This window comes from Setaria viridis, chromosome 5 (assembly GCF_005286985.2).
Source record: "Setaria viridis chromosome 5, Setaria_viridis_v4.0, whole genome shotgun sequence".
Lineage (NCBI taxonomy): Eukaryota > Viridiplantae > Streptophyta > Magnoliopsida > Poales > Poaceae > Setaria > Setaria viridis.
In genome coordinates, this window is record NC_048267.2 from 7,421,946 (window position 1) to 7,436,790 (window position 14,845).

The 14,845-nt window shown below is 47.2% G+C and overlaps 3 protein-coding genes across 4 annotated transcripts; 2 read left to right on the forward strand and 1 right to left on the reverse strand.

Moving 5' to 3' along the window:
* The first annotated feature begins 980 nt into the window (after positions 1 to 980).
* LOC117856114 (LEAF RUST 10 DISEASE-RESISTANCE LOCUS RECEPTOR-LIKE PROTEIN KINASE-like 2.3) lies at positions 981 to 12,463 on the forward strand. 2 transcript variants are annotated; one of them, XM_034738549.2, is made up of 4 exons: positions 981 to 1,822; positions 10,591 to 10,623; positions 10,979 to 12,044; positions 12,138 to 12,463. In XM_034738549.2, exons 1-4 carry the CDS (start codon positions 1,069 to 1,071, stop codon positions 12,277 to 12,279), a joined length of 1,995 nt encoding a protein of 664 aa, XP_034594440.2. In that variant the 5' UTR covers positions 981 to 1,068; the 3' UTR covers positions 12,280 to 12,463. The 2 variants fall into 2 exon arrangements, with proteins under 2 accessions (XP_034594440.2, XP_072150366.1); XM_072294265.1 differs by lacking the exon at positions 981 to 1,822 and adding an exon at positions 8,366 to 8,975.
* On the forward strand, positions 1,818 to 6,184 carry LOC140220126 (uncharacterized). The gene has a single exon (XM_072294267.1). It carries the CDS (start codon positions 4,820 to 4,822, stop codon positions 5,507 to 5,509), a length of 690 nt encoding a protein of 229 aa, XP_072150368.1. The 5' UTR covers positions 1,818 to 4,819; the 3' UTR covers positions 5,510 to 6,184.
* Positions 6,308 to 7,775, reverse strand: LOC140222995 (uncharacterized). Its single transcript, XM_072294266.1, has one exon. The coding sequence runs from the start codon at positions 7,773 to 7,775 to the stop codon at positions 6,861 to 6,863; it is 915 nt and encodes a 304-aa protein (XP_072150367.1). The 3' UTR covers positions 6,308 to 6,860.
* Positions 12,464 to 14,845: the final 2,382 nt, after the last annotated feature.

Consider the following 14,845-nt stretch of genomic DNA (forward strand, 5'->3'; position numbering starts at 1 on the left):
ATGCAACCGTCCCTTGCTCCTGCAGCCGCCGTGCTACTGCTCGCTCTGCTAACCAGTCACACCGCCACTGCTGCCGTAAACACGTCGACGCCGTGCGCGACAGCCTCGTGCGGGAACCACACCGTCGACCTGAACACGTCGACGCCGTTTGCGCCGGCGCTGTGCGGGAACCTCACCATCGCCTACCCGTTCTGGCTCGCCGGCACGCATCCGCCGGAGTGCGGCTACATACAAGGCCTTCCAGGTTACGTGCGACAAGCATGGCAACCTTTCCATGACGACGAACTCTCGTAGAAATATGAGAGAAGTTGGATTACAATGCGACCGTGTCCTCGTATTTATTTATAGGGGAGCGAGCACCTTACATAATTACAACACCTAGTTCTATTTATAGAGGAGCTCGAAGAGCACTGAACCGTCAAATATTTCACTCATTCATTCCTTTTAGCAAAAGAATCAATTAGTGCTATTTATGGATTTTCTAAATTAATATTCTATATGGTATTTCAGGTGGCCATAATGGCAGGATTACAATACTCATAGGTATTCTACAATTCGACATAATTTCATATCAAGTAATGCAAATTTCAGTACTTATTTATTGAACAAGTTACTTTTTAGTTCTAGTCTTTGGAAGACCATAGAAGAACTATTATAACGTCTTCATATATGTTTGTGCATAGACTCTAAAATGAAATTTTAGAACAAGTTATCCTCAAGCAGTGTCTTCTATTATAAATTAAAAAATTTGGAGCAAGATCTGTTGTCTTTAATTATATAGTTTTTTCCTATTTTCCCACTAAGCACTTCTTCTTTTATTTTATTTCCATAAAAAGCGACAAAAACGAATTATTTCTGATCTTGAAAATCTGAACAATAATAATATAACTCACTGCTTCAAGAGAAAAATAACATCCGCTTTAATTTCAGTTTTGATGACAGTTGCTACAGGCTTGGTCCTACCATGTGTATATGTGCAAGCTTTGCCTCCCTCATACACATCCCCATTCCCCAATCCCCTCCATTCCGCATCCTCCTAGCTCCTATACTGATCGAATAACAAGCTTGATGCATCCGGCCCTGGTCCTCTTCCCGCTGGCCGCCTCCTTGCTCCTCCTCCAAGACCATGCAAGCGCCGACTGCGAGCCGGCGACATGCGGGAACCTCACTCTCAGATACCCATTCTGGTTGGGCAGCGGCAACCAGACCTCATCACCCTGCGGCCACCCGTCCTTCGTGATCTGGTGCAGCGACGACCGCCGCCGGAGCGTAGCCTCACTGAAGGGCTCCTCCATCCACGTCCTCTCCATCGATTACGCCAACTACTCCTTCGTCGCCTCCCACACCAGGGTCGCCGCCGCCGACGGCGTGTGCCGCACCGACTTCAACATGTCGGTCAGCATCGCGCTCACCCCGTTCACCATTAGCCCCCGGAACCGCGCCCTGTGCTTCCTCTACAACTGCACCGGCGGCGCGGCCCCGATCGGGCCCGACGAGTACGTGAACGCCACCTCCAGCTGCCGTGCCCCCATCTACGCGTACCTCGGCGGGGCCTACTACTGGGACAAGCCGCCGGCGATCGCGACGGACGGGTGCACGTACACGTACTTCCCAGTGCTGGGGCGGGAGGCGGAGACCATGACGGCGGCCAACTACAGCCAGCTCCTGAAGGACGGATTCGTCCTGGAGTGGGAGGCGGCAGGGATCGGCGACTGCGCCGCCTGCAACGCGAGGGGCGGGAAGTGCCGGTACGACAAAGCCACCGCGGCGTTCCGGTGCCTCTGCCCCGACGGCAGGAGCGCGGCGGGGTCGACATGCTCCGGTGAGTTGTCACTCTCCCACTTCCCTCCGTACACGTACAGTAGTCAGCGTGTGTGGACGCCGGCGGGCGACCCGGCGCATGCCACTTTTAGCTGCAAGACTTTCTTGGTCCATTGCATCATGCGGATTGCGACTTGGCGAAGGCGTGGCGGCGCTGGCGCATCGGCGTCGCGGTAGGGCTGCCCATGGGTTGGATCCTCGTAAGCCCCATGGAGATTTTGCCTCAGTAACCTTGGCTAGTTTCCCTCGATCCACCGGTATAGAATGGCCCGCGGCAGCTGGAGTGATGTCTATCTTAAGACTGTGTGGCGCGCGCACTGGCCACGCCGCAATCCCTGGTAAACGCGTGTGCGGTCAATGTCGTCTTCCCTGCCGGGTGCTTGCCGCGGCGCGGAGCAACAGGGGAGGGGGCCTGCCGCTGCCGGGCGTCGCTTTCGCCTGCCATTAGCTTCTCCACGTGCTCTTTCGCGCATGATCGTTCCCGTTGGTGCGCTGACACATCAACGGTAGGGTATATCATCACTTGCCTCAAGCTTCAGCTTGATCCATATCTTATTGCTATTAGTAGGTTGCCGTTAGCATTGCTGACTTGCTGTCTTTGCTGAAGTGTCCATTTGTGGCAAGTGGGTGCACTAAGTGCGTAAGGCTAGGGTTACAAGTGGCCACCAAATCTGCACTTCTGATTTTCTAGTCAAAATAATAAGGGGCACTTTTTGTGGACAAGTATCTCAAGTAGGTTTACATGATAGTCTTTGGATCCCAGCCCAAATTACAGGCAAATATTGTCTTGCAGTGTTTGATTTATAAATATGAACAAAAAAATCCAAATTGTCATAGGCTTTGTTCATAAGCTTAGAGCTTGGAGCTTTGCCGTAGAAAAGCAGCATGAATAACCATTTAGATGGAATGCATAAGAAAAACACGACTTTGAGGCGAGAGAAGAAATCAAAATTTTAGTGTGACATTGAGCCTCATGGTAGAATCCCTTCAAAATTCCAATGGAATACAACAATTTATAAGAAAATTCTAGGATACATATAGGAGCCCGTTATTTGGTTACACATATTACCATGATGTCAACAGAATTTGTATATATCAATTCGATCTTGACCTAAAACTTTAAATTGAATGAAAGAATTCGTATGTTTCAATTGTAGAGATACATTGACTTCTGACTAGTAAAAACAGCTTTCAACTATCAAATACCAACTTTCAGTGGAACCTTGATTGGAAATTCCAATCAAAGAATTCAGATTTTGACTTCCAATATTCATACATTCAAACAAGCCAAAATATGCTATGAGTCTTGACACCCACTTCAAACTATCAAATTCTTACTTTAAAGTGTTTGACAATTGCCATGAAGGATATACTACTATCAAAAAGGAGAAAGGAAATTCAACTCAAAGAGAAAGCTTTTGATACAAAATAATGTTATAATCTTTTCACCTAACATATAGGGCAGGGCCCCACTATGGTTACCTTTACAAAAAAGTTCTACTACTTTACTGTTATGCGTGCAGCTATATATACTCTCTTCTCTCACCAAAACTTAAAATGAACTTACGTATACCTCGACCTTGACCTCAACTTTTAGGAAGAGAATTCAAATGTTTGAACTGGGGTGATCGATGACTTCGAACTAGGCAAAAACAACTTTCAACTAGCATCCAACTTTCAATGGAGCCTTGAATGGAACTTTCAATCATAGAACTCAGATTTTGACCCTTCCACTTAATTTCATCAATTGAAACTAGCAAAAGTATGTTTTAAAGTATCCGCATCTAAAATAAAATTTCAAGTTCTAACATCAAAGTGTTTGACTCAACAATTTCCAAGCACAATAGTATCAAAAAGAGAAAAGGGGATTCAACTCAAAGAAGGAAAAAACATTGTACTTGATATGAAAAAAGATGCTTGGTCTTTTCACGTGCTTCCTCCGTTCCAAAATATAGGTCGTTTTGGCTTTTGAGATTCATAGATTTTGCTACGTATCTAGACATAATGTATATCTAGATGCATAGCAAAATCTATGAACTTAGAAAAGTCAAAGCGATCTACAATTTGGAACGGATGGAGTAATAAAGGCACAGACCCACTATGAGGTCACTGGTGGTGACACGGCTGCCAACAACATGTGTAAAACACACACACCCAGAGACCCAATGCAACTTAGGATACCGAATAAAGTTGTGGGCAAGGTGAGTGGATATGGAACGTGCATTGTTTTCCTTCATATTAGCACTCTATTTAGGAATGCTTGCATTTCTCTTAGAATAATTCAAGCTTAAATGCCTTTTTGGAGTCAAGTAGTAAACTTTGATTGAAAATAGCAAAAGTAATAATAGGATTGTTGCACTCCCCAACCTTGTATGGCATTTTCACTAATCTAAGATTACATTCGTTTAAAAATAGAAGATACCATGTGATTTAAATTTGTTTTGTGGCAAACACACCTAAATCAACCGTGCAAAAATCAGTGGCAACTGAGTCCCGTAAAAAACACTTCTGATTGTGTTGTTAGTATACATACTTTCGTAGCTTTTGCCAACAGAGTCAGGTTGAAACTACAAGTCAAGGTCTAGCGTGTGTCGTGCTCCGCGGCGACCACCCTTCAAAGTCCGCTGCTGGTCCCTGTAGGAATAGCCTCTAGCGGCTTCCGTGTGTACAAACAGTTGTTGCCGTTCGCTAACACCAGTCCACGGTTTGACAAAAAGTGAGTGGACCTTTGCCCGGAGCTGATCAGGAGGCCTGCCGCGCATCCGGTCACGTCGGTGGCTCGCGACAGTCGTCGCTTTGCCCCGTCCGTCGGGCACCTCGGAATTCCCGGGCTCGGCGGATGATGACGGCCCGAATGCCCAGTCAAAGGTTTCGGCCGCTACCATCTAGTGTCCACACACAGGACGCCCGGACTCACCTTCACCATTTAGTCAGCCAATCGTGCCTGTCTTCGTCCCAGAACTGAGCTGCCATCGTCGAAACCTTCCCGTCTGCTCCCATGGCTCCGTCGTCCTTGCTGCTCTTCCTCGTCTCGTCGGTGCCAGCGATGCTTGCGGCCGGAGAAGAGGACTGCCCGACCGTGTCAGTGGCATGCGGCAAAGTCAACATCACCTTCCTGTTCGCGATCGTCCCTGATGAGATGACGGAGACCAGCTGCGGTTTGATTGGGTTCCAGGTTCGTTGCCGGAACAACAACCCGTACCTCGGCTACAATAATCGGCTCTACGGCCACCAGTTCCAGATCCTCGACATCTTCTACAACAACGCCTCCTTTCTCCTTGCCGATGTCCACAAGCTCCAAGGCTTCAATAACTCTGCTTCGGAAAAATGCCACGCCCCGACGAACAACAGCTCCAACAATCTCGGTCTTCCGTTCTCGATCAGCCCTAATAACCAGAACCTGATCTTCTACAACTGCACGAAGCCCCTGTTGGAGGAGGAGAGGTGGAGCCGCGGGCTCGTGGAGACGACCTGCGGGAACATGACGTTCGTTCGCGTCGCCGGGCGTTCCGACGGCTCGGGAAGCTACGGCAGCTACTTTTTGGAGGGCTGCAGCTCTACCGTCGTGCCGGTGCTTGCGAGGTATGGCCATGCGAACGCGAGCAACTACAAGGAGCTCATCAGCGATGGCTTCCTCTTGACATGGGAGGCGCCACTGAAGTCAGGTATATTTCACTCTTCCAACTAATACATCACTTTGTCCTATAGAAGAACCTTGGAACAGCCAGACATTTCCTAGCACTCCCCTAGAACGAGCCTCATCAGCGTAAGGCGTAGAGACTCCAGAGTACGGACCTGACGACCCAACCCACTGATTTGATAAGGGCGTAGCGAAACGCATGTCGTCGTCCCCAACCGCGGTAGGCGTGTTCGCCGCCGCCACTCTGCCGTCCGGCGTACGTCCGCCAACACACAAGTCAATGAGATATTAACACCGGAACAAATAAATACAGAAAGGAAAACAAAAGAAAGAGACAAAAAAAGAGGACCAATCAGACGGTTGGAGGGACCACGACCAGTCAAACCGCTCGTCACCGTCCTTTCTCCCCTCACCTCATATCCGCTCCGCCCCCAGTCCGTTCCACTCCTTGTTCTCCTCCCTCACCGTCACCGAACTCCAAACCATTCCACTGCCACCCCATCCACAATCTGATACGCATCCGCTCCTGCTACTCCTGCTCTTGCTCACTTCCTTCCTCATCCGGGCGGCGGCGGCCAGCGTGGAGAAGTCGTCAGGCTGCTGGCCGAAGGCTACTGCCATCGTCGAACCTTCACGTGCTCCCATGGCTTCGGCCTTGTTGGTCTTCCTCGCCTCGTCGGTGTGGGTGGCCTTCTTGGCACCACTGATGCCTGCTGCAGCAGCAGATAGGCAAGGCAGAGAGCACTGTTGGCCCAGCTCCCCTCCTCAAACGCCCTGTCAACGCAACACAAGAACAGAAGAACAAAAGCTCACACTTGTAATTGGATGGCACACAACAAGACTCTCTGGAACACTGGAAGTTTTCTTTTTTTTCACGGTGCTGCACACCAGCACTCACAAACACTAGTATTCACAAAGAGCCACACACGCACAGCACTTCACACACTCCTTGGCGCTCGCTCACCCCCTGGCTAAATAGCCTACGCAGTTGAGTATCATGCACACCACAACGCCGGAGTTTTTGCCAGCCACACGCACGCACGCAGCTCCTCACGATCCAAAATACTCGGTCGCCGGCATACACGGCACTACTTCTTCATGCATGCAGTCAACAACCCGGCCGAGTCTCCATGCGCAGCTCCACGCCTCCTGAAGAACCGGACATCCATGCAAGCACTATCTCCTAGCATGGACCTTCACCAGTTAATGACCCGGCCACCACTAATCACCCGGCCACTAACCACACACACGATACACTTGGCCTGGACACAAACACCAAACAATTTACTCACGCAGATCACACACACGACACTGACGCACACTAAATGATAAAAGCAATATGATTAATTCTAACAATCACCCCCTAATCTTGTTGGTTTTATTCAGCACCCCCACACACTCACAGTAGCGTTGGTTCTTGATCTGCAATGGCAAGTTGTGCCACTGCCTTGGCTGCTTTCACCGCATCACACTCGTCGGCGAAGTGCCCGAACTCACCACACTTGCGGCAATCGATCTTGGACTTGTCAAACTTGCCGCGGTACTTCTTCTCACCAACGTTGCTGCTGCTGGAGCCATTGCCGCTGCGCTTCTCTTCAGCAACTAAGGCCTCCCACTCGGCCCGTGTGAGCCGCTTCTCCGCGCTTGCAACGAGCAGCTGCGGCACCATCTCCTTCTCACGAGACCGCCCCTTTGACGACTCCTCGAACGCCCTCAAGCGCCCGATCGTTTCTGTAACCGACATCTCCTCCACATTCCCCCATTGCTCAATGGTGCTGATGAGGGGTCCAAACTTGTCGGTGACGGAATGTAGGAGCTTCTCCACAACTGTAATGTCTTCCACTTTGGTGCCGAGAGAGCGAATCTCGTTCACCATAGTGGTAACCTTCAAAGCAAAATCACTAATATTTTCAGACTCATTCATGTACATACCATCAAGCCTCCTCTTGAGGGTCTGTACACGCGCCTTCTTGACACGTTCTTCACCAGCATGCATCTCCTCAAGAGCTTTCCACACCTTCTTCGCTGTCTCCACCTCAGAAATGGCCAACACCATGGCCTCCGGCACAGCTTGGACAATGGCGGCGAGAGCCATTTGGTCCATCTTCTCATCGACGTCACCCTTGCTCACCACGGCCGCCCACACGCCTTGCGCGCGCATGAAAATCTTCATCTTTACAGCCCACACACCGTAGTTGTTCTCCGTGAGCATGGGGTAACGTAGTGTCACCCCCGCCTCCTTCACTTGTTGCACCACCATCTTGTCGTCGTCGCCGCCGGCAACACCCTTGCTATTGTCGCCGATCTTCCCCATCTCTCAAACGTGGCTCTGGTACCAAATGTTGGCCCAGCTCCCCTCCTCAAACGCCCTGTCAACGCAACACAAGAACAGAAGAACAAAAGCTCACACTTGTAATTGGATGGCACACAACAAGACTCTCTGGAACACTGGAAGTTTTCTTTTTTTTCACGGTGCTGCACACCAGCACTCACAAACACTAGTATTCACAAAGAGCCACACACGCACAGCACTTCACACACTCCTTGGCGCTCGCTCACCCCCTGGCTAAATAGCCTACGCAGTTGAGTATCATGCACACCACAACGCCGGAGTTTTTGCCAGCCACACGCACGCACGCAGCTCCTCACGATCCAAAATACTCGGTCGCCGGCATACACGGCACTACTTCTTCATGCATGCAGTCAACAACCCGGCCGAGTCTCCATGCGCAGCTCCACGCCTCCTGAAGAACCGGACATCCATGCAAGCACTATCTCCTAGCATGGACCTTCACCAGTTAATGACCCGGCCACCACTAATCACCCGGCCACTAACCACACACACGATACACTTGGCCTGGACACAAACACCAAACAATTTACTCACGCAGATCACACACACGACACTGACGCACACTAAATGATAAAAGCAATATGATTAATTCTAACAAGCACTGCCCGTCCCAGCTATGCGGCAACGTGAACATCTCCTTCCCGTTTGGGCTCGTTCCGGAGGAGGACGCCGTGACGCACTGCTATGCACTGTTCAAGGTTCGTTGCCGTAACAACACCCCATACCTCGGATACTATCAGACCGAGTTCTTCATGCAGATCCTCAGCATCTTTTACGACAACGCCTCCTTGCTCATCGCTGAGACCCAGGATCACAATGACTCTAGACACCTGGAACTAGGCTGCTACATCCCGACAGGCAACGCCACCTCCAAGATCGGTCGTCCGTTCTCGATCAGCCCCCTCAATCAGAATCTCATCTTCTACAATTGCATCAAGCCGCTGCCGCCATCCGTGGGGCTTGCAGAGACGATGTGCCGCAACAACACGTATGTTCGCGTCGCTGCCGAGCGTTACGATGGTCATGGCAGCTACTTCTTGGAGGGCTGCAACTCTACCGTCGTGCCGGTGCTTGCGAGGTATGGCCATGCGAACGCGAGCAACTACGAGGAGCTCATCAGCGATGGCTTCCTCTTGACATGGGAGGCGCCACTGAAGTCAGGTATATTTCACTCTTTCAACTAATAGATCACTTTGTCCTATAGAAGAACCTTGGAACAGCCAGACATTTCCTAGCACTCCCCTAGAACGAGCCTCATCAGCGTAAGGCGTAAAGACTCCAGAGTACGGACCTGACGACCCAACCCATTGATTTGATAAGGGCGTAGCGAAACGCATGTCGTCGTCCCCAACGGCGGTAGGCGTGTTTGCCGCCGCCACTCTGCCGTCCGGCGTACGTCCGCCAACACACAAGTCAATGAGATATTAACACCGGAACAAATAAATACAGAAAGGAAAACAAAAGAAAGAGATTAAAAAAAGAGGACCAATCGGACGGTTGGAGGGACCACGACCCGTTGCAGCCGCCACCGCCACAGCCACCGTTGCAACCGGGAGCAGGTAAGTTCACTTTTTTAAACGAATAAAATACGATTAGTAGGATGATGCTTTGGCTTTGACCTATAAAAAACTAAGCCTAGTTCTAGTTCTAGGATTCCTCAGTTCTCTCAAACAAGAGCCACATCGAAGGCGTTCGTAACGATCGTTATAGAGGTAGCAGTACTCTACCGCAACAAAGTAGCGGACCCAAGATAGCATGTATAGACTTAACGGCCGCTATTATTCACTATTGCTCGCTATTGCAGCCTCTGTTGCTCATGTTAGGCCGCTATTCGCTATATTTACAGTTCAAGTGACATATGACCATGAATCAAATCAAATGGTTATAATAATATTTAAAATGGTTATTTAGGTAATGACCAAGAGTTATTGATGAAAAATAATTATTTTTATTTATTGATATGGGAAGTTAATGTTAATATATATCCATACATCTTAATTATACCTATTTATTTGTGATTCTTACCATGAAATGTAAACTTGATGTTAATATTCATATATGCTTTAAAATTGTGACTATTTTGTGAATTCCGCTATTTGAACTTAGCGTCCGCTATAGCATCCGCTATCCGCTACATCAGCACTAATTTGCTACCATACTGCTAAACGCTATTTAGTACCTTAGCCATAACAGGCTAGCAGGGAGCTAGAGACCATGTAGTATGGACTACGGACCTGGCAACCCAAACCACCAACCAGCATACTATCCACGCTGATGATTTGATAAGGGCGTAAGCCGGTTGTCATCCCCAACCGCGGCCGCCGCCACTTGTTGTCCGGTAAGTCAATGAGATGTTAAAACTTAAATAAACAAATTTAGAGAGATGGAGGCGTGGACCACGACCGGTCGCCACCGTCCTTTCTAGTTTCTCCTATCATCTCATATCCGTATCCGTCCCGCTATCTGTTCCGTGCTCACATTCCTCCGCCATTGCCACCCCATATGCCTCTGCTTCTCCTCCTGCTGCTCGCTTCCTTCCTCCTCCTCCACTGGGCATCAAATGATGAAAATCATCTTCATGTTTAGTCATAAATTCTTCTTTTTCCTTTTCTTTTAGGCTTTCTTCTGCCTATATATACTGTCAAGTCTTATCTGCAGTAACAAAAGTAGTTCAGCTATAGACTAAAGAGGGCAAAGTTTTCATGTCAGACTAACTTAAACTGCACAATTTTACAACTGAAATGACAAGCTATTCACAGTGACTGTTCTTATGCAGGAGGAAGCAATAGGAAAAAGATAGTCAGTATCAGTGAGTATCAACTCTCAACCTTCATGGCTTATCTATTATACTTGATTTCTTTTCCTGCTCTACTGAAACTTTGTAGCATCATATGTTTTCAGCATCTATTTGATTAATTAGTTATTGCATATTGCTAACACCTTTACACTGTTATTGCATATTGGGAAATTTGGAGGAGGATCTGTTGTCTTTGATTATATGGCTTCTTCATATTTTCTTACTTTGCACTTCTTCTTTTGTTTTTTTTGTATACAAAAAGAGAAAAATATGAATTGTTGACGGTCTTGGAAATCCGAATGATAATAATATAGCAGCTCACTGTTTCAAGAGAAAAAGTGAAAAATAACATCTGCTTTAATTTCAGTTTCGATGACAGTAGCTGCAAGCTTGCTCCTACCATGTATATATATGCTTGTATGGCATGGAAAGAGAGGAAAGCTACATTTTTTCCTATGTGAAAAGACTAGCAGAAGCACTGAAAGGAACATTGAGGCCCTAATAGTTTTGCATGGATCCCTAGCTCCAAAAAGATACAAGTACTCACAAGTAACAAAGATAACGTCTTCCTTTAGTGATAAGCTTGGGGAAGGTGGTTATGGTTCGGTTTTCAAAGGAAGGCTAGATGATGGTCGTCAAGTTGCTGTGAAATTCTTACACGACTCCAAAGGAGAAGGCGAGGATTTTGTTAACGAGGTTATGAGCATTGGCAGGACCTCTCATGTTAATATTGTTAGCTTATTTGGGTTTTGTTTGGAAGGCTCAAAGCGGGCCCTAATATATGAGTACATGCCCAATGGTTCTTTGGATAAGTTCATATACTCAGAGAGTCCTAAAGCAGTTTTAGGATGGGATAAGCTCTACACAATAGCGATTGGAATTGCTCGAGGATTGGAATACTTGCATCATAGTTGTAATACACGCATTGTCCATTTTGATATCAAGCCTCAAAATATCCTTCTAGATGAGGATTTTCACCCAAAGGTTGCTGATTTTGGTTTAGCCAAATTGTGTCATACCAAGGAGAGCAAGCTTTCTATGACTGGTGCTAGAGGAACAGTTGGTTTTATTGCCCCTGAAGTTCACTCTCGAACCTTTGGAGTTGTTTCAACAAAATCAGATGTTTATAGTTATGGAATGATGTTATTAGAGATGGTTGGAGGCAGAAAAAATGTGAAATCAGTTGCTCAGAAATCAAGTGAAAAGTATTTTCCACATTGGATTTATGATCGTGTTAGACAAGGTGATGGATTACAAGCATGTGAGGTCTCAAGTGAAAATGAAGGAATAGCCAAAAAGATGAGTGTGATTGGCCTGTGGTGCATCCAAATACTACCAATGCATCGCCCTACAATAGCAAAGGTTTTGGAAATGTTTGAGCGAGGTTTAGATGATTTGGACATGCCACCGAGACAAAACTTCAGCCAAATTCTGTAAGATGTTCACGATACTTATTTCTGCAACTACTCACTACTATTTACTATAACGTTGATGTTTTAGAAACAATTCTTTTCATTCTTTTGCAGCGAAGATCCATGTTGCAATTTGAATGCAGAAAGCACGAGTACAAGAAGTGGTACCAAAACTCAAGTTTTTAGCGAAGTGCTAAAAATGAAGGAGATGAGCGTTATGAATTCAAAAAGTTTACATCGGTTACCAACTCTGTGACAAGGTTACCTAGCATTGGAATTATGCACTGAACTTATGCATCTATATGAGCTAGGGTAGAAATCTTAAGTTACTCTGATACTTGTCTCAAAAGAAACATGCTCACTATACTATTTTGCATTCAAAGTCATTAAGGCCCCAAGAAGGAAAGTTTTGCAACTATGCATACGATATTTTGACATAATCCTAACATTTCTATATCTTTGTTAGTTAGACCTACATAATCCTAACATTTCTATATCTTTGTTAGTTAGACCTTCTCATTGTTCTTCACTGACGCACTAGCACCCCTTATAGTCATCCATCACCCAAAATCTACCAAACGCTAATGACACATCTGTACCAGAATCAGGTAAATGAACAGGTATCCAAGGCATTACACATACTAGAAAAAATCAAGGCATTATAGTTTTCGAGTCACGGCCTTATTAGTAGAGTCGATCAAGCATATAGTTGGATCCTAAATTATTGCCATGTTGAAATATGAGGATGAAGGCATAAAGTTGATCGTAGCCATGAGTCATGACACATGTATAACTGAGGCCTAAAGGATCATAAATTTTGCTTGACAGTTATGTAGTTTCTCAATTTAACCTTCCGGTTCCTAACAAAAGTTAAGGTTGATAGTTGACACCCACAAGCCGTCCAACTGAACCCTAAAAAGAAAACTACTCAATCCAAATACTCGTGGTCTCAATGCAAAATCAGAATACATTTTCAAACAATAGAAGGACCGAATCAGATTGATCTACGCATCTGATAACTAAAAATCACATATGTGGGTAAATCGATCATAAATCTTGTGGAAGTACGGAACCAATCAAAATGTGTGATACTTACATGGTTCTTCGAATGCCCGCTGCTTCTACTATTCTTCCAAGGCGACAAGGGTAGGTTAGGCAGGCGTACCCAAAGGGTTTATGCACTACGGGAACCAGAAGCTTTGCCGAGTGCCACAGGCACTCGGCGAAAGCCCAAAAACACTTGGCAAAGGCTTTGCCGAGTGTAACACTCGGCAAAGAGCACACGGTAAATTTCCTGTCGGTAAAGCCTAGTTTGCCGAGTGTCAAAACGCGAGCACTCGGCAAACAATTTGCCGACGGCCAAAAACACTCGGCGAAAAGATGTACTCGGTGAAATATGCGATGACGGCGTTGGGTTTAACGGCAAGTTTGCCAAGTGCCAGACGGGAGGCACTCGGCAAACATTAGGGCTTTGCCGAGTGCCAGCACTCGGCAAAGGCCCATGTTTGCCGAGTGTCAGCACTCGGCAAAGGGCCCATGTTTGCCGAGTGTCAGCGCACGGCAAACCCAGGGTGTTTGCCGAGTGCCGTGTCCCTGACACTCGGCAAACATGGGCCCTTTGCCGAGTGCCGTGTCCATGACACTAGGCAAACAAGCCGCCGCTCGACCTGGGAGTGCCCCTTTGCCGAGTGTTAAAGCCAAAATACTCGGCAAAGGACCCTCTTTGCCGAACCCCCCCTTTTTCGACATTTTGCCACGTATAACGGACCCCTCTCAATTCACAATACACATATCACAGGCATTTGTAATAAACAATCACATGCATAATTCACAACCACAGGCATAATTCATAAACACCACAAGCATAATTCAACATAAGCACGAAATAATCCATAAATCCAAGTTCAAGTCACATTTTAGTTTCCACATTTTTCACAACCAAGTCTACTTCCGTGGAGGCCAAGGAGACCACTGCGACAAATCTTGATCTTCATTATTCGAAGCCGCCGATTGATTCTGCACATAGGATAGGACATTCTGAGCTAACATCTAAAGTTGTCAAATTTAAAGTATTAAATCTTAAGCACAATGTGTCAAGTGACTCACAGGAGTAGTCGTGGGTGGCTGAGGCGGAGGGAACATCATCGGCGGTGGCGGAGGCAAAGACTGTCCCATGCTCGAAGCAAAGTTCTGCATGTACTAGAACATCTGCTCCATCCTAATCCGGTTTTCCTCATCCATCCTCCGCCGCATTTCCTCCATCTGCGCCGCCATCTCCTCTTGTTTCTTCCTTGCTTCTTCCACCTGGGCCTACAATATTTCATTGCAACGTTATAATGCAAAGCTAAAGTATAACAACAAACGAACGATGAATGGAAGAGAAAGAACCTGTAGAGCCTCCATCTGGAACTATGCAGCGGTGGGTCGTGGCCGTATCGCCGGGCTCGAGTCCGTGCTCCTAGCTTGGATCTGGGAGAGAGTGGGAGTAGAGGCCATGTCGATGACGCCATCGCCAATTCAATATCGGCCATGCTTCTTGCCTCCTCCCACCCTCATCACGATTTCTCCATCAATGTCCTCGGAGCTCGGATCGAAGTCTGGCCCGTGAACCTCCCTAGCCATCTTTGTATACTCGCTGACGCGACTGTGTATGCTAGGGTGGCTGTACGCCTCGGACGGGTCGTCTGGGTTGAAATCGATATCGGCCATCGCCTTGCCCTTTTTCGAGAGGACCCATGCCTTGAGCTGGGAGCAAGGTCGGCCATCATGTGACGCCGACTGTGGCAAAATACAAAATCATTAAAAATTATGTAAAACTGAAC

What these genes read in the sequence shown, in the direction of transcription:
- LOC117856114 (XM_034738549.2), top strand. Translation starts at nt 1,069, where the DNA reads ATGCATCCGGCCCTGGTCCTCTTCCCGCTGGCCGCCTCCTTGCTCCTC. An exon ending in GGCGGGGTCGACATGCTCCG is followed by an intron (nt 1,823 to 10,590) that starts GTGAGTTGTCAC and finishes GTTCTTATGCAG; the next exon opens with GAGGAAGCAATAGGAAAAAG. An exon ending in CAAAACTTCAGCCAAATTCT is followed by an intron (nt 12,045 to 12,137) that starts GTAAGATGTTCA and finishes ATTCTTTTGCAG; the next exon opens with CGAAGATCCATGTTGCAATT.
- LOC140222995 (XM_072294266.1), bottom strand. Translation starts at nt 7,775, where the DNA reads ATGGGGAAGATCGGCGACAATAGCAAGGGTGTTGCCGGCGGCGACGAC.
- LOC140220126 (XM_072294267.1), top strand. Translation starts at nt 4,820, where the DNA reads ATGGCTCCGTCGTCCTTGCTGCTCTTCCTCGTCTCGTCGGTGCCAGCG.